The sequence below is a fragment of the Cyprinus carpio genome, chromosome B22 (assembly GCF_018340385.1).
Source record: "Cyprinus carpio isolate SPL01 chromosome B22, ASM1834038v1, whole genome shotgun sequence".
In the NCBI taxonomy this organism is placed as follows: Eukaryota; Metazoa; Chordata; class Actinopteri; order Cypriniformes; family Cyprinidae; genus Cyprinus; species Cyprinus carpio.
The window spans coordinates 10,116,721-10,142,423 of record NC_056618.1 but is presented as its reverse complement, the minus strand read 5'-3'; the positions used below and the strand labels follow the sequence as shown (position 1 = coordinate 10,142,423).

The following is a 25,703-nucleotide window of genomic DNA, read 5'->3' as shown; positions in this document are numbered from 1 at the left end:
CTTGTAACTCATCCCTCTCAGTGACACAGCTGACTGAATGGCTCATTATGCAGCTCATTATGCAGGCCTTTGTCTTCTCAGGTGTGAATTCTTGATAGTTGACGCCTACTCGCATATGACTTTTACCAACAAAAAGTGTCTTAGAAAATTTAAATCAATATATTGTTTTCTGTAAGTGAGTAAACAAGATGATTTTCACATCATTTAGAAAAAAAAAATTCTAGGCTACAAGCTCCAGTTCTCAAAATATCTGGGAACCAATTTTCTGTATGTGTTTTATTGCCTTATTCAAGTGATTTAACATTTTTAGTTTTTCACTAACCACGCATAACATTTTTTTTTCTCAAAAACACAATCATGTACATACATGCTGCTCACATATTATTATAGCCTAGTTTGTGCTGATTACAGTGAGATTAGACTTTAGCCATTTAGATATTTATAAGAAACTGAGAAAAGCACAAATGTCAGGGCATGACAAAACTTCTCCAGGCCCCAAAAATACCCTTAGACTCCAGAGGGTTAATGCCCAGCCCTTAGACTCCGCGATTGTGACCATCACCCGGCACCAGGTAACTACCACATCCAGAAAAGCAAGTGAATGCTCTTTTAGGATTGCTCTTTTAGTTGTGCTGAACACACAGAGGAGATGTCCGCCTTGCTGTGTGGATGGCTGCTGGGGGTGGTGATGGCTGCTGTTTGAATACAAGGGGTAGTGCAGCCTGCAGTTTGCACCCAATCAACGAAGGAAGCTCCTTTGAGAGCACCGACTCATCGACACACGAAGCTTGGCAGGAGCAGAACGATAACACCGCTCGGCTCCAAAGCTAAAAGCTGATTATGTGCTGCACCAGCTGCCTACTTATATTCATACTGTGATCAGCTGCAGCTGGATGTAATATTTGCATGCCAATGTGCATTGGCTCGTTTTGTTTAGACTCAAAGTAGATTGGTCTCTCTGGTGAGATTCCCAATTCATCCTTCACTGACGTGACATCAAGAGTGACTGACTGAAAAGAAACCATTGTTCTCTCTCATGTTACATATCAAACTTTCTTGCTTGGTCAGCTGTTTAAAGCTTTATGTCACCTTTCTAAATGTGTTTTTAATTGCCAGTTTAATTTTATTACTTCAAATTATTATGGCTCTGTGTAATGCTGAGAAAAAATGCTCTGAAATACTACAGTAAAATTACTATTAAAATTTTCTGATAAATTTTAATTTTTGGATTAATTATATCTAGAGATTACTTAGAATGATTGTGTTTTGGTCACCTGGGTTCTTTAAGATACTTCAAATGTCCGATATGTGTCTCCTAGTTTACGTTCACTCAGATCCAGTTCTTTCAAGAATAACGGGTTTTTGCTCACAACTCCAGTCACATACTGATAGACTTCCTCTGCAGCAAGACCCAAAAACCTGCAGAAAGGCAAGATGAAGCAGGATTCAATTAAATTCTCAACTAATTGTCCATTGATAAAATAAACAAACTAAATTATTGTTCTAAAAACATGCTTTTACAACAATAATGAAATGAAAATTTAAACAAACAAAGATATAAAGATTTGAAAATAAACTAGCAATACTCAGTCCTATAGCAAAATATTAAGATGGATTTTAAGATGGAGGAGTGAGAAATGTCAGCATAAACTGAGAGAAAACAGAGAACTGGCTTGTTTGTGAACATATGGTGATTCATAAGATCCTTTCACACATTAAGCACAATAAATTACTATAAAAAAGAAAAGAAAAAAATACTTTTCTGGTAAATAAATAAACAAAAACTCTGTTCACACAACAATGAAGAAAGCAAGGCAAATTCTGTGTATATGTAAGCATGCTTGCCAACAAAGCTCATTCTGATTCTGATTTAAACTCAATATTTATAATTTTTTAGCTTATTGTTTTACTAAAATAATATATTTTTATGAATATTTAGCCTGCATATTTATTTTAATATATATATTATCACCTCACCTCAGTGTTTTCAATGAATACCATCGACTCTGTAGTAAATCATTGAGCTGCTGCACCCCTGATTGTCCAGGATCATTTCCTGTGAGGATCCAGCTCTATCAGGTGTGAAGGGTTTGATCTCAGAGCTGAAGACAGAGCTTTATAACCTTCTTCAGTGATACTGCAGTCTGAAAGTCTAAAAATGTAATTTAAAATTAACACAGCTGCCTATTAAAATACTGCTTAATAGTCTGAATCACAAACTTTGACTAAATCATGTGATGCAGTTGAATACATCATCAGTTATGCGGATAAACCACTTTTTTTTTTTTTTTTAGTGTTAGTTATCCAGCACCCAATAATCCCTTTTAACTTACACACAAACTTAAAGGGATAGTTAACCCAAAAATGAGAATAACCCCATGATGTACTGACCCTCAACCCAGCCTAGGTGTATATGATTTTCTTTTCTTTTTTCTTTTTTTTTTTTTTAGACTAATACAATCAGTTACATTAAAAAAATAAATAAATGTTGGAAGATTTCAATTTGAGTTATGTTACAAATGAGGTCAAATCTCTACTCAAAGAGTATTTAAAAAAAAAAACCATCCATAACAATAATCAGGGAGCCGATCAACAGACTCCCTGGAGTCCCCGCTCTCACTTCAAAACACCAGAATCACTCTTTAAAGTGAAATAGTAAATTTATTAAACAAAAGTAGATAAGGAGAAACATAAGCTTCAGGAGGGGGAAGAGCCAAAACAAATAAAACAAAGCTAACTAATTTTAGAGATACTAACCTAGAATTAAAATAAACGAAACAAAAGTACAAAAGCTTCCCTCCCTAATTATCATAACCAGGAGAAAACAAATAATAAAAAAGGCACACACCTCCCTACCATGCTCCAATTAGGTAAGGATCAGGATTTAACAAAAAAAGAATCATAACCTAGCAAAAGATAGTGGTTTACATCAAAGGTCTCATAACAATTATTTAACAAACACTATGGGCACCATGCTACATAGAGAACACATCTGTCTATCAATCAAGGAAGCCATGAGAGCAGGGAGCCATAGATCTATGGTTCAGGAGACTTAAATACAGCGCCAATCACTCCAGTCACCAATCAGGGCACTAGTTAGCAGCTCCACCTGTGAGTCATTACAGTGAGAGTAACAAAAGAGAAAGAAAGAAAAACACGCCAGGGGAAAACCAGACCACGAATACACATTTTCCCCATGAACCACACAACCTACTACACTCCCACGTAACAGTTATGAGGAGACTGGTTTTCCTTTGCTGTTAACAAAACTTGGTTCTCGTGAGACTAGTAGTATATTACGCTATGGCTGCATCATCCACTGGAACGCCACTCTCTCGTGAACACGTTAGTAGAATGAGCTAGAGATTACAGTTCATAAAGTTTTAAATATGGATATTTTTGTTACACAAACTTATCGATTTATCGATCAGAAGACCTTTATTAACCCCCACGGAGCCATGTGGAGTATTTTTTATGATGGACGGATACACTTTTTTGTATTTCAAAAATCTCGACCCCCATTCACTGCCACTATAAAAGCTTGGAAGAGCCAGAAGGTTTTATAAAATAACTCTTATTGTATTCATCTGAAAGAAGAAAGTCATATACACCTAGGATGGCTTGAGGGTGAGTAAATCATGGGGTAGTATTCATTTTTGGGTGAACTATCCCTTTAAATGCATCATTAATAAACATCATACAGTCACTAATACACCAGAAAAATCATGGAAACTTATATTAGAACAATTATATGAAAGAACAAACCAAGACAGGAACCTTTGGGGATAGTTAAAATGCAAATCTTATCAAGTAAATTAATTTATTAGTGTTGATTAATATACATGATCAATACAGAAACAGAGAAATTAACATTTAAATGTTATTAATACATGAATCAAAACATTCAAGTAATTTTGCAGTGTAGTTTACAATCTCTAAACAAACATTTTGCTTAATACAAAAAAGATTTAGTGAAAAGTACTATTATTCCAGAATAAATGTAACTATCAGAATAATTAACTGTCATTTGTTACACTGTTTTTCAGTCTGCTCTGATTTCTGTTGTGTTTCGAAGCAAATATTTAATGAAGACAAAATGTAACAGCACACTCCCTTAAGCATGGTTTGAGAGTGCAGTTACATTTTATCTTCAATTAATCTGCTCCGTTAACTTTTTAATTTAGTTTGCTCCTTTAACTTCCACCTCAAAAAGGTGTGGATTTGTTTTACTACTTTATTCACAGCAAAGATTTGTCAGATTTCAGTATATGAAACAATTTTATAGCCACACAACAGTTGGCTCTTTCTACTGATGCACATACAACTCCAATTACAAAGAAGTTGGGACATTTTGTAAAATGCAATAAAATCAAGAATCTGTGATTTGTTCATTCTCTTTAACATTTATTCAATGGACAAAAGTACAAAGACAAGATTCCAAAGTTTTCACTGACCAACATTTATGTATTTTGTAAATATGAACAAATTTTGATTTTGATAGCTGCAACACACTCCAGAGGCACGTTTAACACTGTCTCATCAACCTTCCTTTTAATTACATTGTTTCATTGTTTGGGAATTTAGGATACTAATTGTTAAAGTTTTGCAAGCGAAATTTTGTCCAGTCTCACTTGATACAAGACTTCAGATGCTCAGCAGTCTGTGATTGTCGATGTCTGAATCTTCTTTTCATGACTGGTCATACATTTTCAATAGGAGACAGCTCTGGACTGCAGGTAGGCCACCAGTCTCACTTGATACAAGACTTCCCCATAACATGACAGACATTGGCTTTTGTTTCTGTTGCTAATGAAAGTCTGGATGGTCCCTTTGGTATTTTGGACTGAGAACTCAAAATCCATTTTTTCACTGAAACAAGTTGAAATGTGGATTTATCGGAGTACAGCACACCTTTTCACTGTCTTTTTGACTATCTGAGATGAACTGTGGCCCAGAGAACCCGGCGGCATCGCTGCATAGAATTGATGTTTAGCTTTCTCCTAAAGTAACAGAGATTTAAGTTGCATTTGACACAGCAGCAGACTGTGGTAAATGACAGCGGTTTTCTGAAGTACTCCTGAGCCAGTGACTATATTTAAACACTGCAGCATGATGGTTTTCTTATGCAATGTCATCTGAGGGTTCAAAGGTCAACAACATTCAACTGATGTTTCCTGCCTTTCTATACATGTACTGTGATTTCTCTGGATTCCCTGAATCTTTTCACAATATTATGTATGTTACTTGGTGTGAGAGACCTAAATTATTTATAATTTTTTGCAATTTTTCATTGCATATGTGATTTTTGATTTGTTTGACACTTATCTTGTGAAATTTGGCACAAACTGCCATAAATCCAGCTTTGCTTGCAAAGACTGAGATGCTCCTTTTATACCCAAACATGATACCTTGACCTATTACCAATTCACCTGCTTACTGTGAACTGTTTCAAAACAGTTTAACGTGGATATTCTATAACCGTTTTCACTTTTATTTAGCTTCTGCCCCACTTTTTGGAGTGTGTTGCAGCCATTAAAAAAAAAAAAAAAAATTTTCATATTTTACAAAATACATTTACGTCAGTCAGTGAAAACTTTGGAAATCTTTTCTTTGTACTTTTGTCAATTAAATAAAAGTTGAAGAGAATTAAATAAATCACAGATTTCTAGATTTTATTGCATTTTACAAAATGTCCTAACTTCTCGGAATTGAGGTTGTACAAAACCAATAAAATAATAATATATTTCTGTTACTTCAGATAGAGAAACGCAAAGATGTGACTTAAGCCCTGCTGTCTTAAAATGAACTTTAATCACTGTTTGATTACTGTTGTATGTTGCATATTACTAACTGTAATTTCTCCAGTTTGCATTGTGGTTTCCTGAGTAGATCACTGAGGTTTTTCACTCCTGGGTCTCCTAGTTTATTCTTACTGAGTTCCAGTTCTCTCAGGTGTGATGGGTTTGATTTCAGAGCTGAAGTCAGAGCAGAACATCCTTTATCTGTCATTAAACAGATTCTTAACCTACATTGAGATAAACAGATTAAGCAGAAAATAAGACAGAAGATAAAATAACTATTTTTGCTATGAATTCACATCATCTTCATAAGCAAATATAACAGACAACAAAAAGAGAAAATCATCTTTCCTTGACCAATTTACAAAATATTAAGATGAATAATTTTACCTAAATATAATGTGAACTCAGACTCTCCATGAGATATTGAGTAGGGATATGCCTGAAGCCTTATTACAGACTCAGAAAGGCAGCCCCTAAAGCGATATGGTTAGGCTGGCTGAGGTAGTTGGCTATATTACAGCACATCAGATTTCATTTTAAGATAGTAAGGAGAGATGACTGATAGGATGATTTCAAATTAATTAAAGAGCAACAGATCCTGAGCGTCATTGATGAACATCTTATCTTGTAAAATCAGTACCGCTGCTCCCCATACACACAGAATGTGTGATGGCGAATCAAAATTCGAATTCGTAAAAAGCAAGTGTGCATTCAAAAGCAAGTTCAGTACCAAGCATATTGATAGTGGCTCCCTGATGCCTGCAAAAATATATACATAATTACTCAACTATATAATTGGGAGAGAAAGCAAAAGCCTTGAAATATTTTTTTTTTTCCCCTCCCTTCTCATTTTTTTCCATCATCGCAGCCTTTTGGGGGCTCTGTTGTATGCATAATTTATTTTCCGAGCATGGTATTCAGCTTTGTGCACATCCCTAAACTTGAGTATCAAGTGTTTTGCTTTAAACTGTTAAAGTGATTTTAAGCATTTTAATTTTTGTATATGAATGTTACTGACCTCAATCTCTCTAGTTTACAGTGTGAATCCTTCAGTACGTCACATAAGTGATTCACTCCAGTATTTCTTAGTTCATTCCCACTGAGGTCCAGCTCTCTCAGGTGTGATGGGTTTGATTTTAGAGCTGAAGTCAGGGTCAGACACTGTTTCTCTGTAATGCTACAATCACACAGACTGAAGACAGAAAGAGAAAAAAGACAATAGCTCAGATTCATGATCAACTAATTAACATGTTTTGTGTCATCCAGCAGACTTTTGCTGACAAATAAACAGGAATATCTGAGTACAGGTAACATGGATAAAGACTGCATATTCAATGGGTCAAATGTGTTTAGGTCTGTTGTTCTCAGACACATCGTACACACTAACATTCTGCAATGTATTTATTAAAATTGGTTAATTGCATTAATATGAATCAACAATGTACAATAATAGTAAAATAATTGTACTGTAGTACTAATTGTACAATAGTATTGTCTATTTACTATTGTCATAAATCACTTTAGTCTCACAAATCACATTTACATTTAATAATTTAGCAGACACTCTTATCCAAAGCAACTTACAAATGAGGAGAACAATAGAAGCAATTCTTATCCAAAGCAACTTACAATATATGAGTGCTTTGACAAGTCTCAGTTAGTCTAGCACAGTACACATAGTAGTTTTTTTTTTTTTTTTATTTAGTCTAGCACAGTAGAATAGAATAGAATAGAATAGAATAGAATAGAATAGAATAGAATAGAATAGAATAGAATAGGTAAGTGGTAGTATTAATTGATCAGATGCTGATGAAAAAGATGTGTCTTTAGAGGTTTTTGGAAAATGGCTAAAGTATTAATTGATCAGATGATGATGGGAAGGTTGTTTCTTTAGATGTTTACAGTCCAGGAAAAGGTCAGTGAGAGTGATTTTGTGCCTCTTTGGGATGGATAGGCAGGTTGTTGTTCAATTTGGGAAGCAGTAGATTAAAAGGTCAGTGAGAGTGATAACTAGCGAGTTTAGGTATATTCATGCAGGCAAACATCAGTACCTTGAATTTGATGCGAGTGGCTTTTGGCAGCCAGTGCAAGCTGATGAAAAGAGGTGTGACGTGAGTTTTATTTGGCTACGTGTTGAAGACCACTCTCGCTGCTGCATTCTGGATCAGTTGCAGAGACTTGATAGTGGGAAGACCTGCCAAAAGAGCATTACAATAGTCCAGTCTGGAGAGAATAAGAGCATGGACAAGTTGTGCGGCCTGCTCTGATAGGAAGGGTCTGATCTTCATAATGTTGTATAAGGCAAATCTGCATGACCGAGCCATAGCAATATGGTCTGTGAAACTTAACTGATTATTAATCACAACTCCAAGGTTCCTGGTTGTCCTGGAAGGAGTTATGGTTGACGAACCTAGCTGTATAGAGAAGTTGTGATGAAGTGCTGTGTTGGCTGAGACCATGAGCAGTTCTGTCTTAGCAAGGTTGAGTTTGAAGTTAATGATCCATTAACTAGCCAGAAATGTTTTTCAGACAGGCTGCAAATGTGAACAGGTACTGTAAGATCATCCAGTTGGAATGAAAAGTAGAATTGAGTGTCATCAACACAGCAATGATAGGAAAAGCTTTGCTTCTGAATGACGGATCCTAAAGATGACATTTAGATGGAGAAAAATAAGTGGTCCAAGCACTGAGCCTTGAGGAAGACATCTAAAGACACATTTTTTTGCCATCACCTCACCAATAAACTCCCAGGGGTCAACGGCTGTGCCGGCCCGACCAGCTCACTTTTTTTTAAGATCAATGCGAAAGACACTAAAAATGCTCTGTTGATTTTGGTCACACAAATAAGTGTTATATATCATTCAAAACTGTTAAGTGTCTACTTTCATTTGTGTAAACTCACAAAAACAAGAAAACTCTGTGCTTTTGTAAAATAAAGAAAACAAACATGATGCATTCTCTGTCTCCTTAAATATTCATCTGAAACACGTCATTAAAATGAACTCAGCGAATACTTTATAAAGAGACATGAGAGACATATCTATAGAAAACCTTGGAGTGTCTACTTTTAAATGAAGTAAGTCTTACCGAAAACAAATATTCTGTGATAAAGTAATCGGTACGAAACCAACAAGATGTTCAGTCTTATCTCATCATCTCTAATGTGATACCCCCCACGCACGGCTCGCACCCTTTCATATGTAAATATCCACGTGAGACGAAACGCACATGTAAATGCGCTGAGAGGAATAACACAATTTACCTCAGAAGACGACACACTGAGAGGAATAAGACAGAATTTACCACAGAAAAAGAAGCAGATGCGATGTGCCGCTTCATCCAGTGGAGGGGATCAATTTGATGAGTAAGTAATGTTTTTTTTATTAGTGTGACATAAACTTGAACACATTTACTAGTTGGGTTTTTTCCTAAACTATAATTTCTGACTAAATTGTTTGAAATTAGTAAAACATTTTGAATATGATAGGCAAATCACTGTATCTAAATTTCTTATGACACTGATGTTTTTCATGCTCTATTTAATATAAAACAATACAATATAAAAGTAATATGAGTGTGCTCACTCACATAAAACGTGACTATCACAAAACGTCTGACAAATTTAAATCAATATATTGTTTTCTGTTTAATGAGTAAGCAGACGCGGACGCGGTTTTTCGCCTCAGAAACGTAGGTCTTAACGGCCTCTTTTACTGAACGGAAGAGGTACTTCTAATATAAATTCCATGAGTGTCTTATGTCACATTTACATAAGATTTTACAATATCTGGACTTTTTGAGGTGTTAATAGATGGTTATTATGGTGGGGGCAATTTTCTCAGCTTCTTCAGAAGAGTGTGAATAACTTCATAATTCCATCATGTTTTATTTTTTTTTTTTTTATTTTTTTTTTAAGACTAAAGAATGTTTTGTTTTTGTAGATGTTGAAAGGCAGAGACATAAGATAACTTCATTTTTTAAAGACTGATGTGAGTTATTTTTGAAAATAAATGTTTCTATTGTGTCCTGGCTGTTTTACTTTACCTTTTGATGCAACAACAGTGTGATTACATGGTCATATTTCATGAAAACCATTGGAGTTACTTTGGAGTTAAGGACACAGAAGCCTGCTTGTGTGAGGAGGAGGCGATTTTCTTAGAAGAGATGGAAAAACAGTTTAAGGCAAGTAAACTTCATAATTCCATGTTATCAATTTTATTTTACTGAGAGTAAAAGTTTTTATAGATGTTGAAATCCAGAGACATAGGAGAGCATCATTCTTTTGAGATTTATGTCAGTTACTTTTAGAAAAATAAATGTTTCTGTTGTCTCCTGCCAGTTTACTTCACATTTTGATGCAACAACAGTGTGATTACTTGCTCATTTCATTAAGACCATTGATGTCTGTGTTTTTTATTGCAGAAATCAAACCAAGTTTGGAGTTGTCTTGTCTGATTTGGAGAGTCATTATTCTTGTCCTCATGTCATTCCAAACCTAAAATACTTTTGTCTGTCTTTAGAATACAAATGAATATGTTTTTAATTTTCTCATAATTTTTTGTTAATCCTTTGAGAGTCTAGATAATCTGTATTTTCAAGCCTCATAAATACAGAGTTATTGTAGAAGTAATCCATTCCGATATTTATATATGAATAAATCTTAAATTATATGATAGTGGAACATGTCTGTTTAGATGAAAATATTGGTCTCCCAGACTTGCGATGGAGGACAAAAATTAAGAGAATATTAAATATATTTATTTGTGTTTCAAAAATTAGCAGAGTTTGTATGGGTCTGAAAACAACATGGGGGAGAGTAAATTTATGACCATTTTCATTTTTTGGTGAACTAAACCTTGAAGAGCATCCCTCCACGTACATGAAAATTTGTGAGGTATGTGAATGTCATGTCTGTTTTAATGTTTCAGTAAAGAAGTAGCTTTCTGAAAGCAATATATTTATTCAAACAATATCACATGTCCTCACACTAGTGCTGCCATTATAGCATTCTGGAGCGCTGCGGTAGACAGAGACATTAAACAACCACACAAAGTGTTGAAATTATAAAACAGATTATTTACCTATCCTTACGGATGTGAATACACCTCTATCTGAAATAGATAGAGTTTAATTAAATGTTTTATTTTTTCAAATGTTTTTCTCTTTTTTGGCCACTGGTGAAGAACAGGTGGTGACTGGGATGAATGCTGGTCAAAGAAGAGAATATCTTTCCCCTAAACTGATGCATCAGTGGTTTTAAAGGAGGACGCTGCCCTGGATGATGTAAAAGATGTCACATGCTGTGCTGATGGGGCTTCTTCATGACTACATGAATTATGCTAAAGAGATCATCTGAATTGACACTAATGCATGATCTGTTTTCGTGGACTATAAAACAAACTGTAAGTGTATAATTTGTAAAAAACAAAATGTTAAATGTTTGTTTGTGTTGTTTAGTAGAAATGCTCACATGCTCATGCTCACATTCTTTCACACACTTGCGTCAGTTAAATGTTATAATATCAGTGTTAATGTTGTGGTTTATTTGTGTACTGTCATGCCAGAATAGTTGTAAAGAACTTAACTTGACTAATTGTACAATTATTGTATAATAGTGTTTTGTAAATTTTTATACAATATATAAAATTTACCAAAACAGTCAAATTTGATTTTAAAAGTTCTATTCAAATGTTCAATGCTTTATTTATAAACTCTGTAGCGGTTAATGCCTTACCTTTTTCTGCATTTCTTCTTACATGCATGTTACTTTTTGACTGTTTTCTCTTGTTTTAAATAAATATTTACCTTTTGATAGTTATTCTTTGTGTGTTAAAGTGATTTTAAAATGAACAAGATTTGTAGGTTTAATCCCTAGCTCGATTTGGATTCATTTTTAGCCTAGCAATGTAGTAATTTTAAACCATAAAAAAGCAATGCAGCATGCTGGGTTAAACATAATAACCCAATTTCAGAAGCACCGACAATGATTTGATTCTGGAACAGAGCCTCCTACTTGAGCTCTACGGTGGGTCTATGGTAGGTCTTTGGTGCGGTTTCTTTATATATATATATATATTATATATATATATATATATATATATATATATATACTGTATATATATATATATACATACTATATATATATATATATATATATATATATATATATATATATATATATATATATATATATATATATATATATTAGGGTTGTTAATCGATTAAAATGTTTAATCTGATTAATCACACCCTTTTTCTGGGATTAATCGGATTAATTGCATACTTCATAAAATTAAGAATAGACCATTTATCTTGTTTCAAATGTTTATTTTGTCATCATTTGCTGTATCCAGCAAAGTAAACCAAAAAGATTGATGGGTGATTCTCAAAAAAATCTGTATTTTCTGCATGAGAAAGAGAATTATACTGCATCAAACATCAACATTTTTGATTGATGGCTTTGACCTTTTTGTTATTTAATATTTACAACATCCGTGAATGATCGGCAGCTGTGATATGACATCTATTTTTTAATATATCATGTCATTAGGTATTAACCTTATGACAAGTGTCATATCATCTGTTTGTAATATAGGCACCGGACCTCCGGTATGTGACGCGACATCTGTTTTGCGATATTGATTATGTCGTCTGTTACAGAAGACAAATTGTATCTGTCCGTGACCATCCGTGACAAGCAGCGTGACCATCGTGACCGGCGATGGGTGAACTTAGGGTGAAAGATTTTATGGTCCGTCACTTGGGCATTGCATTTGCTTAGATAAATAGGGGCCCCACAAATTTCTGAAGAAATCAGAAAAAGAGCTGTGAAAATACATAGCCCCATGGACTTCTTATACTCACCTAAAACCCCCCCCCCCCCAAGAAGGAATTGGGTCAAAGAGATGATGGAAAGGCTGAACTTTGGTGCCGAGAAGCTGTACAACAGTAAATTGTGCTTGGTGAGGTTTCTTGGTGAAAATACGGACAGCATGCGAGAAGAATTTTTACTGGGGAGCGGACATATATGCATGTACAAATTTCATGTTCCGTCTCGAACTGTTACGCTGCATACATCTGACGAAATCAAAGAATTTGTACAAAGCCAAGATCCCTGTCTGGTCTTACATTTTGTGAGAACAGACATTTTTTTAGGGGTTGGTATTAGAGGTCGACTGATGTATCGGTTTTTGCCAATTAATTGGCATTGATAGTTGATTGCTGGAACAATCGTTATCGGCAAAAATCCATGCCGATAGTTTTCTGGATTGCGTCCGTTATACAGCGCGAGCGGCCTCTAGTGGTTGAAATCACTGACAGCACGTGCTGTTTGTTTAGATACGTGATGCTGCACGCTGAACAGAGCAAAATGCAGCTGACAGAAAGTCCTGCCGCGCCTCAGAGCGCCATTCACATAGTTTTCCGTTAAATTATAATATATTCACCCCAAATTGTTGCTAATGTAAATAATAAACTGTATATTGAGCATTTTTCATCTAAACATTTGTCTCTCTGTGGGTCTAATAAAGTCTGTATGCTTCATTAGAGCTATAATATAGATCGATCTTTCCGTTTGCTCCATTTTTTTTAAAAACAATGAACTTCAAACTTATCTATGCCTCATTGTTCATTCTTTAAGTAAACTTTAGCAAAACAGACAACATTGTGTCTAAAATAACACAATTTTAACTTTGATGTAATTCAATGATAGATCTGTGCAGCGCCACTTCAATGCCAAGATATTGCACTTAGCCTACAGCTCGTGTTATATTTCTTAACTATGTCATGTAACAATGAGACAAAATTTCAAACAGGGGCATTTTGCCCCATATCTTGTATTTTAGGGATATTCTCTAAGGCTCCATCACTCAGTAATAGTTTTTTGTTGCATTTCTTGATTTTTGTTGTCATTTTATTGTATGAAATGGCAGATTATCCACATACGTCTGGGGTGGGGCAAGTGCTTCAAATACGTTAATTATTTTTAACACGTTTATGTTTCTCCATAATTAATTAATCTAATTAACGCGTTAAAATTACCAGCCCTAGTAAACTTGTGTCCGTTTGGTGAATAAATAAACTGTTTTAGACCGCTGCTTGACGCGATGCGCTCCGGAGTGTGTGTGATACCGGTGAGTTCTCCTAGACTCAGCTGTGATCTTTTATTTTGATTAGATAATCATTAAGTGTTCCAGAATAGAAGCAGTTAAAGTGTGAGAATAAACATTGTGTTGGTATAATTGTAGAGCCCTATCATTTCCGTGAAGCGGAAAAACGCGGACTGAATCGCGGAATACAATCATAAAAACAGAATTCACAGTTTAACATGGAATGTCACGGAATGTTAAATTTTGGATTAATTATTCAAAAGTAGGTCATTACACTTAAATCAAATCGTGATATGGACTAGTATCTGTAAATATTAAGCCGCAAAAGTTGATTTAAATATGAATCCTGCATGTTCTGCGTGACTCTGTTAATGAATGGCGCAGACGTGAGGTTTCATTTTTTACACATATAACATTACTGAAGCGCGTGACGCTCGCAGTGATTTCAGCATCTGTTGTTCGCTAAATGAGGATGTAAACACATGTGAACAACATCTCCAAAACTGCTCTGAGAGAGAAAGTCATGAGCATCTGACCGTTTGATTTGAGTAAAACTAGCGTCATATCACATACACAGAAGTCTGGCTTTATTTGAAGTCTATTGTTAAGCAGAATGTACATAGCCTACTGCTACTACTGAAATGAAACAAACATAACTTTTTTAAAGTCACTGTAAAGTCAAATTTAAGTATGTGTTCTGAGTTTGTCATGCCATAGAAAAATGTGTTATATTAGCCACCCAGCAAAATTTGAATGATAAAAAAAGCCGGTAAGTATATAAAATAAGTTCATCAAAATCTCGAAAAAAATGAGCAGTAATCTCAGCTCTCAAACGCTGGGGGAGTGTCCGCTGGCTGTGCTGAAAACCATGCCCACTCGCGGGAAAGCTGCAGTCGGCACACTCCACTGTCACTGCTACAGCCGGAATGGATGCTCCTAACAGCTTAATTGGTTAGTGACGAAGGCATAGCCAGCAAACTGTAGGCTGTAGTAAGTAACAGTATGACAGTAACTCGCGGTTGAGCGGCGAACTGATGCGAATGTGCTCTATTTATAATGTTAGGGGCGGGCCAGGAGCTCAGGGGGACGCAATGCGTCGTCAATCCCCCGTTTTAGCCCCGCCAAAAAAATTCGGATCACAGCAATGGTGAGAAACTGTTTAACTGTCTAACTCCACAATTCAGTGTTTTACAGTTCACAGTCTTTGTAATATGTTTTAGCAATACAGTATTAACATGTATAATGTGTTTAGACATTTTTTTTAATTGCCTTTACAGGGACTTTAAGGAATAATCACACATCATTTCTTCCATGTTTTAATTTTAATAGTAAATCCCCTTTGTTTGCCCAAAAAAAAGTGTGTGCTTAATTTTCAGTAATTAAAAAGATAAATGAAATTAACCCTTATGTGGTGTTGGGAACTATATATATAACTAGGGGGTAATATTGAGTCTTAATTTGGCCACAACTTTCTCTGCGTTTTAGCAAATGGAATGATTTTTGGTGACATCTTATTTTTACACATATTTTGGGAAAATGCTTTGAAAATGTCCAAAAACTCAACAATACACTGTGGGCAAATTCACTACCATTTTGTTATGTTCGTGGATGAAAACATCCACTAAATTAAACTGCTGTAAAAATGTAACTTTTTTGCATAAATCTATTAGTCAACCTCAGTCCTGATCAAAACTACTAAATGTTTAAAAAAAAAATCCAAGATTTTAACTCTTTAATTGCCAAGTTCATAAATTATGTCACTGATTTGGGAAAAAAAAAAAAAAAACTTGTTTTTGATATAAAAAGTGATTGTGGACTGGATTTATTTATTTATTTATTTATTTTATTTTTTTTACCTTTTATCACAGTCTTGGGCATGTCAAAGATTAGTAACAACATTGGTTTTGATGCAATGTTAGTTTTTGTGCAGCATTAGATTTATTTTTTTTCTCCCTCATTTACTGTTCGTAGCTGTTTTTGCCCCATGGACTTCCATTATAACGACATTTTTTGATTGCAAAGCTATGACACCATATAATCATGCATTCTTGATTGATTTGATTGGTGGTTTCCCTGTTGGGAAGAGTTTTTTTTTTTTTTTTTTTTTTTTTTTGTTAACAGTTGATCACTAGGTGGCACCATTTACCCTTTAGATAGGCCTGTGCATGGTGTCATGGCTTTGCAATCAAAAAGTGTCATTATAATGGAAGTCAATGTGGCAACTCCATATAACTACATTACCATCTCGAAAGTAAGTGTTATAGCCCCACCTTGATGGTCTATAATGTCACTGCATGGATGTATTTGCATTTGTTTCACTTGTGTTTAGAGATTATTGCCAGTAGGAAAACTAAAATGCAAGAACCCCAGATGACTGATGATCTAGTGTAGAAAGATTTCCACCCTCATCAAGTTTTACATGTGGCCACAGGTCTCTGATGTAGCTATGGAAAATTTGTAGTTTGATAGGGAGAAACAATTTCCCTCAGTTCAAGAGCTAAGAGATTTGCATTATAGGTCGAACTTTAGGTCATTGTCTGTATCATAATATTGTTTATGCTATTGGTCCTGAGTGGTATCTGGCTGATAAGTGTTAACAGGGTGATTGTTCAGATTCAGAGTATTGTACCACCAATATGACTGCTTCTACAGAGTATTACCCTCAAATGAAATCACAGCGAGATATAATGAGAAGTACATTAATGATTTCTTGAAACAGGTCAAGACGGTGTTTCGCTGGTTATGAATATTTGAATTCTGTATGGCTTTGATTGACAGGGTCACCTTTCTTGTCAAATCCCACAGAACCCATGGCTTTAGCCTAAGCGTTGATGTTTGCCTTTACGGTAGGAGCGATTTTTTTACAGATGTGACCGATTCTGTAGAAGAATTTGTGGAAGAAGCCTGGAGTGAGTTTGGTGGCAGCGTCAGAGGACGTAATTATGGGAGTGATAAAATAGGGTTTTGTACGTTTTCTGAGGATTCGTAGGACTTGTTGTCTTATGCTTACTAATGTGGATGTTGGTACACTGTTGTCTGTCCTATGTTTTAAATCTGCCTGCAGGACTGTAAATCCGGTGGAGGAGGAGATGCGATTACTGAACCTAACAAACAGTCTGCAGCAGCTGACGAAGGATGACGTCAATGCCCTGTTGTGAGTGGAAGGGTTGGGAGAGGCCTAAGCATGGGGACTGGATTAAATAGTATACAGCATGTCCATGATAGGGTGAAGAGACAAATTGTGACCCCATCAGGAAAAATATGCATCACCACTCCACCTTCCGTAGCGACCTCACTTGATAGACCAGACGTGGAGTATTGGACTCCACACCGGTCTAAAAAGGGGGGCTGAAGGAGTGGATCACAGATCTACAATGACTTTTATAGTAATTTAATTATAATTATAATTATAAGTTGAATATTGCTTTAGTCTGCCTTTTTACTCTCTAATAATCTGCTCTCATTGTGTGTGTGACCATGCCCGATAAGGTTTAGGGCTGAGACAACCTTGAAGTAAAGATAAGTGTTTCTCTGCGCATGTGTGTTAGTATCTGTCTGTACAGGACAAAGGTTCAACTGCCAATGTCCAGCGTATCAGATATACATCTTTGGAGAAACGTATTGCGTCTGACCTCTGATCGCTTGTCACCAAAATAGTCGTCAGAAGATATGCTTCAAGCTTGCATCCATATGTGGAAATTGCCTAAGTTTATCTAGGATTTAGAACCAATCAGAATTTTGATGACTTATGCATTGACGCAATTAGCAATCTCTGTCAGGGTATAATTGTTGGTGTTTTTTGACATTTATCCAGAACGGCCTACTAACTCCATCACGAGTGTTGAAGCTGACCTCTGCTGATGAAACTGCAAACTATGTTCTTCAGGAAATTTTTTCTTTAATGTATCGCATCTCTGACTCCTGGTCTTCATTTGATTGTAAATTCCCCTACCGTTTAAAAAACCACTGTTATAGAAGTCCGTGAGAATGACTGTCAGTTGGTCTGAACATTCCGTAAGTACACCCTGATATATTGTCTGGACCTGCCAATTTCCTTGGATCAACCCTACGTAGGGTCCTTCGGTTGTCAGCCAGGTCAAGGCAGAGTACTGAATCATCTGGGTTGTTTTTTTTCCTCAAACCTGCTGAAGTAGGTCTTAGTGTATTAAGGAAGTCTGTGTTGTCAGTGCAGAATGTTTGGGAGGACTTGTAGTCTGTAATAGACTTGGTGCCTTGCAACATGCAGCTGGAATTTTTCCTATCAGAGAAGTGACTCTGTGTTTTTCTGTCCATAATTACGATTTGCTGCTCTCACACACCGGGATTCAAGTTGGTCCTGGCCAATTCAGTGAATCTTTATCCCCAAAAACAAAGGGCAGTATTACGTGCCTTCAGGAGCATATGTAACTCTCAAGTAAACCAGGATTTCTGGTTGGCACATGTGGTAATATTCTTAACAACAGTCACATCCGCCACACACACTTATATATAAATCCCATCACCGACTCAGCCAACTCCCCTAGATTGATGTGCTGATTGACAGTGGAAGCCTCTCTGAAGATATTCCAATCCGTACATTCAAAGCAATCCTGGAGTTCCAATACTGCTCCCTGTGGTCACATCCTTATCTGTTTCACAGACGGCTTGCTCCTTGTTAGCAGTGGCCTGTATGCTGGAGTTAGTATAACCGAGCGATGGTCAGAATTCCCAAAGTGGAGTGAGGAGCAGCCCTAAATGCCTGTTTGACGTTTTTTTTTTTTTGAAGACTCAATCTAGTATGTTTTTCTCCACTGGTTGTTAAATCCACATATATGTAGTAATGTTGTAGTATCATCTTCAAGTTGGCCTGATTAAAGTCTCCAGCCATGATATGGACACAATCTGGATTTGTGTTTTTCGCACTGACAGACTGGTATAATGAGGACAGTGCATCTTTTGTGCTTGCATTGGGCAGAATGTAAACCGTTGTAATGCTGATGGCTGTGAAATCTCTTGGCAGGTAGTATTGTCGACATTTAAGTGTCAGAAACTCTATATCTTCTGAACAGTGACTTGAAACTATTTCAGTGCTGATGCACCAGTCATTGTTGATGTAAAACACACACTCCCCCTCCTCCCCAAGATTTACCATTGAGAATATGGTTTCTGTCAGCATGGAATCAGAATCAGAATGAGATTTAGTGCCAGGTATGTTTACACATACAAGGAACACATAATAAAATAATAAAAAATACAAACAAGTAAGGAATAACACAATATACAAATTGGCAATTGTATGTGCAGTTATATTACAATAGACAGTTTTGTATGTACAGGTACATTATGTGCAAATTTGAAGTGTAGACTAATATGTGTGTTAGATAAATAGGTGTATGTGTGTATAAATAGTGTTGTGCATTCCACAGTTATTTTCAAGTGTTCATGAGATGTATTGCCTGGGGGAAGAAACTGTTCCTGTGTCTCGTCATTCTGGTGCTCAGAGCTCTGTAGCGTCGACCAGATGGCAATAGTTCTGGTGTGCTGGATGTGAGGGGTCCAGAGTGATTTTGCCAGCCCTTTTGCTCAATTTGGATAAGTACAGTTCTTGAATAGAAGGGAGGGTTGTACCAGAGATTCGCTCAGCAGTCCGGACTACCCTCTGTAGTCTTCTGAGGTCAGATTTGGCAGCTGAGCTGAACCAGACAGATATTGAAGTGCAGGGGACTGATTCAATGATGGCGGAGTAGTACTGTTTCAGCAGCTCCTGCGGCAGGTTGAACGTCCTAGGCTGGCGAAGGAAGTACAACGTCTGCTGGGCCTTTTTCACAATGGAGTCAATGTGAACGTCCCACTTCAGGTCCTGAGAGATTGTGGTGCCCAGGAACCTGAACCTTTCTCCTGAAGTCCACTATCATCTTCACTGTTTTGAGCGTGTTTAGCTCCAGGTTGTTGAGACTGCACCAGACAAGCCAGCTCTTTAACCTCCTGTCTGTAAGCAGCCTCGAATATTGCTGATCCATCCACCCCAAATAACACTATCGGGAACAGCGGAGTTTAGCCATGCCTCTGTGAAAATAAGGATCCACCAGTCTCTTACCTTGCATTGAGTAGTTAGACTAAATTTCAGGTGATACGTTTTGTTTTCCAGAGAGCGGACATTTGCCAACAGAATAGATGGGAGGGCAGGTTTGTAGGGGTAAGGCTTTAGCCTGATGCTAATCTCAGCATAAGTGCCGCGCGTTTTTGGTCATCTTTCGCACTGCTTTTGTCTCGTCGCCCTGCGTCGATTAGTGGTGGTAGGAAGCTGCTGTGTAGACCTCTGGATCTTGTTGACGTAGAATGCCAAGATCACGGAGCTCATAGAGCATTTCGGATTTCAAAGGCAATAGACTAGTCGATAAGCTACTTGATAAGTATGTCGTGCAAAGTCCAATCAAGGTACAACGATTGTAGACTAGTCTTTTGTTTGATTAGAAAATCAGTTTGTTTGATTAGAAATCAAGGTAGAAAATACATTTAACATAGAAAACAAGGTAGAAAAATACATTTAACAAGATTTGCCATTGCTATCGGGAGCTGAAGCAGCCGCTACCACAAAGGATGCTGCCATTTTACAGTCACAACTTCATTGTGCTGTTACTCCTTTCAAGCCTCACAACTTCATTGTGCTGTTACTCCTTTCAAGCCGTAAGGTTCATTAATGGTGAGTAGATTTATTGATATGAATAAATGAAAATGTTTAGATGTCATATTTAAAACATTATCTGCTAATACAATCATATTAAATATGGTTGGTTTGTGTTGGTGATGTAATATGTAAATGAAATATGACCTTTGAGACTTGCACTTGGACCATAGTATGGCCCAGTGAAAAAAAGAAAAAAGGTTGAGAAAACCACTGCTTTAAAAAACTAATGCACAGATCAAATGTATTGATACACATCCACTCTCTGTATGTGCACTTTGAGTGTGTGTGCAAAAAAACAGCATGCAAGAACAGAATACAATTCTTTTTCATGTCTTCTTCCACTTGAAAGTTTACATTAACAAGACTGAAAAACACATGCAAAGGATTAACTTTTGTGACAACTCATCACTATCCCAGTCAGCTCTCACGATGATCTTTTATGTTAACGCGGGCCATAATGTCAAGTCCTGCTGTGATATAAGCATCTTACAACAGCTCCATTCACTAACCTGTTGTCAGACTCTGAATCACTGTATCATTTATGAAACTACATGTGTGTAAATTCCACAGCATATAATTAATATTAAATCGCAGCCTGTACGATGTGACATCACTATATAAATTTTATTTCAATATATTGTGCTCTGTAGCCCAATTATCAGCTACAGTAGCATTATGAGTAAAAGTAATGTAACATTTTAAAAAAATAAATAACTAGTACTCACATCAGTTTGTTTAGTTTACAGTGTTTATCCTGCAGTAGAGCAGCGATCTGATTCACTCGTGTATCTCCTAGTTCACGTCCACTCAGATTCAGCTCTCTTAGGAGTAACAGGTTTTTACCCATAACTCTTTTCACATACTGACAGGCTTGATATGCAGCAGGACCCAAAAACCTGCAGAGGGGAAGATTAAGCAGGATTTAAATTCAATGTACTATGTATTTCTATTAATAATAATAAAAATAATATGCATTATTATTTTTTTATATACCTCATTTAGTGCAGCTGACAGTTTGGATCCTGTAGTAAATCATTGAGCTCCTTCACTCCTGATTGTCCAGGATCATTTCCTGTGAGATCCAGCTCTATCAGGTGTGAAGGGTTTGATCTCAGAGCTGAAGCCAGAGCTTTATAACCTTCTTCAGTGATACTGCAGTCTGAAAGTCTAGGGGGGAACACACACACACATACACACAAAGACAAATACAAAATAAAAGTAATTCACTACTTATGAATTAAAATGTATATTATCAGAATTACAACATTGGTATTCATAATGCCCAAAACCATTAAAACAATGCTCTTCAATAAATGTATGTTTCTTCACAAATTATGTATAACTATTCTAAGCGATGTTACTGACACAATTGGATTTGTGTGCTGCCACAGAATGTATAACCAACAAAAAAATAATCATATGGACAAATAATACATTTATCCACATTGAGACTGGAGGGTGTTCATTTCAGACCCTGTTTAAAGGCAAAGCTGTGGCTTTAACACATAACATTGTATATGCTTAGATAAATCAAATTCAAACCTGAGTATCTGCAGTGTACATTGTGAATTTGCCAGAAAAGTGGATACATTCATTACTCCTGAGTCTCTTAGTGGGTTTCCACTCAGATCCAGCTCCCTGAGGTTTGAGGGGATTTGAATTAAAAGCTGCAGCCAGAGCAGCACAACCATATGCTGTTATATAGATGCAGTTAGACCTGTAGAAAAAAGAGAGATAAAAAAATCTAAATCTGAGTTATGCACATAACTTTTACTCACTAATGAGATTTGCATTTTGCGTCAATTGGTTATTTTGAATTTCACATATATATATTTAGAATTACGTTACTTTAGCTTTACCAGTCTACACTGTCCATTCTCAAACAGAGTTGAGATTATCTTTATTCCTGAGTCTCTGAGATTACTTCTGCTCAAATCCAGTTCTTTCAGATTTGAAGGGTTTGAATTTAAAGCTGATACCAGAGAACTACAATTTTTCCTCTGTGATATCACTATTATTCAGGCTGTGTAAAGACAAAAACTAATTTTCAGTTTTAGATACTTCATTCACTATGCAACAAAAGCACTGTATGCAATTCAGTCATTACTCTTTTTAACCCTCTGGAGTCTAAGGGTATTTTTTGGGGCCTGGAGAAGTTTTGTCATGCCCTGACATTTGTGCTTTTTTCAGTTTCTTATAAATATCTAAATGGCTGAAGTCTAATCTCACTGTAATCAGCACAAACTAGGCTATAATAATATGTGAGCAGCATGTATGTACATGATTGTGTTTTTTTTTGAGAAAAAAAAATGTTATGCGTGGTTAGTGAAAAACTAAAAATGTTAAATCACTTGAATAAGGCAATAAAACACAGTATAGAAAATTGGTTCCCAGGAATTTTGAGAACTGGAGCTTGTAGCCTAGAATTTTTTTTTTTCTAAATGATGTGAAAATCATCTTGTTTACTCACTTTACAGAAAACAATATATTGATTTAAATTTCTAAGACACTTTTTGTTGGTAAAAAGTCATATGCGAGTAGGCGTCAACTATCATGAATTCACACCTGAGAAGACAAAGGCCTGCATAATGAGCTGCATAATGAGCCATTCAGTCAGCTGTGTCACTGAGAGGGGTGAGTTACATGAAAGAATGTGAGGACAAAATAAATGTATATATTTTATGTTTGTAGTTTATTTAGAATATATTTAATTATCCCACAACATAATTTAATATTCACTTGTGAGTGCAGTGTTAAACATTTTATTAGGAACAATCAAAGCGTACTTTCAAACTGAATTTTTTGCATCATTACTCCAGCCACACAATCCTTCAGAAAGTCCTTTTAACAATCTTATTTTCTACAAAAAAAAAAACATTTATTGTTATTATTATTCATCATCATTATTATTATTATTATTATTATTATTATTATTAATGTTGAAAAGAGCTGAGAATATTTTTTTTTTAGGTTTTTTAGGGGGGATAAATTGAAAGAACAGCAATGATTGTTACATTTGTTACAGTTACATTTATTGTTACATTTATATTATTTTACTTCAAGCTTTTGAATGGTATAGTGGTGTATATTGTTATTGAAACTTCATAATATTTTCACTTGATTATACATTTAGTCAGGAATTATAGTTTGGAAAAAGTCTTTGGAAAAAGTCTAACTAGTAAAATGTTTACACGTTATGTGAAAACTAGTACAAGTATATAAATAAATAAAAAGAGACTTAACTCATGTTTATGATCTCTGCTGAAATAAAGTGCTTCATTCTTTTTTCTGAGGAAATCCAAATCTCAAATCCTCAACCACATCACATCTTTTTGGGGTGAATGATGTCTTATTCCTCTCATCGCGAAGCAAACAGTAAAATAAAAAAAACTTGAAGAACAGTCTCGCTGCGTTGTCTTCTGTTGTGTGGGCGTATTCAAAAGCCGCGCGCTTCAGTGAAACATTTGAATCTCAAAAGCGTGCTCGGCGCGGGGGCGTGGTCGCATTAGAAGATAATGAAGGGAGACGTGAAAAACGGACATCGCGTTGTTTTCATATGGATTACTTTATCACAGAATATTTGTTTTTCAGCAGCACTTGTTTAGTTTAAAAGTAGACATGTCAGGCTTTCTATAGATATCTCTCTCATGTCTCTTCGTTGAGTATTCACTGAGTTACAGTTCATTTTAATGACGCATTTGTATCTGAAGATCAGCGCAGACAAAGGCTGCAGACAGCACTCCTTGTTTGTTATCGCTTTATTTTATAAGTGCACAAAGTTTTGTTTCTTATTATGTCTGTATACAAAAAAAAGTAGACCACTTTACAGATTCGATTGATGTATTGCACTTATCTGTACGATCAAAACTGAAAGTGTAATTTAAGTTCTTTTTGGGGTTATCAGGAGAAAATACCCCAAAACGCGTATACGCGTTAATCGATTCCAGAGGGTTAAAGGACACCCAGGGCAGGTTCAAAAGTGCTAAAGGGTGTCATCACAATGAAAAACTTACATCAGTTTGTTCAGTTTGCAGTGTTTTTATCTGCCAATAGAGCAGCAAGTTGCTTTAATTTTGAGTCTAGTTTGTGTTCACCGAGTTCAAGTTCACTCTCAGGAGTAACAGGTTTTTACCCACAACCCCAGTCACATATTGACAGGCTTTCATCTGCAGCATGATCCAACAACCTGCAGAAGGAAAGATGAAGAAAGTTAAATTTGATTTCAAAACTCGATGTAGCAACTGACTCTAATTTAGAAAAAAAGTGTGAAATAGTTAATCTTGCATTTACTTTAAAGCAAAAAATCCCAGTGGGGATTTTTTTTTTTTGGTAGTATTACTTCTTCAGCATGTTTCCCACCTCAGTTTTAGTTGGCAGTTTGGATATTGTAGTAAATCATTGAGCTCTTTTCACTCCTGATTGTCCAGGATCATTTCCTATGAGATCCAGCTCTTTCAGGTGTGAAGGGTTTGATCTCAGAGCTGAAGCCAGAGCTTTATAACCTTCTTCAGTGATACCTGCAAAATGAAAGTCTAGACCAGACAGAAAAAATGTAACATTTAGCTGATTTATCAGTTTATTCTAGAAATATTTTGAACATTATATACCAAAAAATGAATCAACTTGTGAATTTTTTATGTTTTCACATATTGAACATTTATTCTCAAACTTAAAATCCTTAGCTTTAATGTTAGACATTGTGGCTCACTTGAGTATCTCCAGTTTACAGCTCGCTTTCAGTCCATCAGAAAGCAGCTTCACTCCTGAATCCTGTAGATTATTATTGCTCAGGTCAAGATCCTTCAGACTGGAGTCTGAGCTGAGAACTGAAGCGAGAGCTGAACAGCTTTCCTCTGTTAAATCACACACTTTTTGAGGCTGAAAACAAACAGCTTGTCAATGATTACAAATTCTAAAGTTTGCTGTAGTGGTAGTGCAGCTATAATGCTTAATGACAGATTAAATGGTCATTTTCTGCAGGTATCAGAATCAGAATCAGAAAGAGCTTTATTGCCAAGTATTCTTGTTGCAAACAATGAATTTGTTTTAGTGACATAAGCTTCCAGTACACAGAGACAACAACAACAACACACAGAGAAAAAAAAAAGTAAATAAAATAATTGTATG

General features: G+C 35.9%; 1 protein-coding gene and 2 long non-coding RNA genes across 3 annotated transcripts; all 3 read right to left on the bottom strand.

Moving 5' to 3' along the window:
- Positions 1 to 1,305: 1,305 nt before the first annotated feature.
- Positions 1,306 to 21,468, bottom strand: LOC122141713 (ribonuclease inhibitor-like). The gene is made up of 5 exons (XM_042749716.1): positions 21,302 to 21,468; positions 6,820 to 6,993; positions 5,852 to 6,025; positions 1,978 to 2,152; positions 1,306 to 1,419 (listed from the first exon to the last, which is right to left on the bottom strand). The coding sequence occupies exons 1-4, from the start codon at positions 21,421 to 21,423 to the stop codon at positions 2,050 to 2,052; spliced, it is 573 nt and encodes a 190-aa protein (XP_042605650.1). The 5' UTR covers positions 21,424 to 21,468; the 3' UTR covers positions 1,306 to 1,419; positions 1,978 to 2,049.
- Positions 21,469 to 21,688: 220 nt separating this feature from the next.
- On the bottom strand, positions 21,689 to 22,593 carry LOC122141715. The gene is made up of 3 exons (XR_006158027.1): positions 22,425 to 22,593; positions 22,119 to 22,293; positions 21,689 to 21,743 (listed from the first exon to the last, which is right to left on the bottom strand). It is a non-coding gene; the product is annotated as an uncharacterized LOC122141715 (long non-coding RNA).
- A 2,081-nt stretch (positions 22,594 to 24,674) lies between these two features.
- LOC122141716 lies at positions 24,675 to 25,453 on the bottom strand. The gene is made up of 3 exons (XR_006158028.1): positions 25,285 to 25,453; positions 24,936 to 25,108; positions 24,675 to 24,762 (listed from the first exon to the last, which is right to left on the bottom strand). It is a non-coding gene; the product is annotated as an uncharacterized LOC122141716 (long non-coding RNA).
- Positions 25,454 to 25,703: the final 250 nt, after the last annotated feature.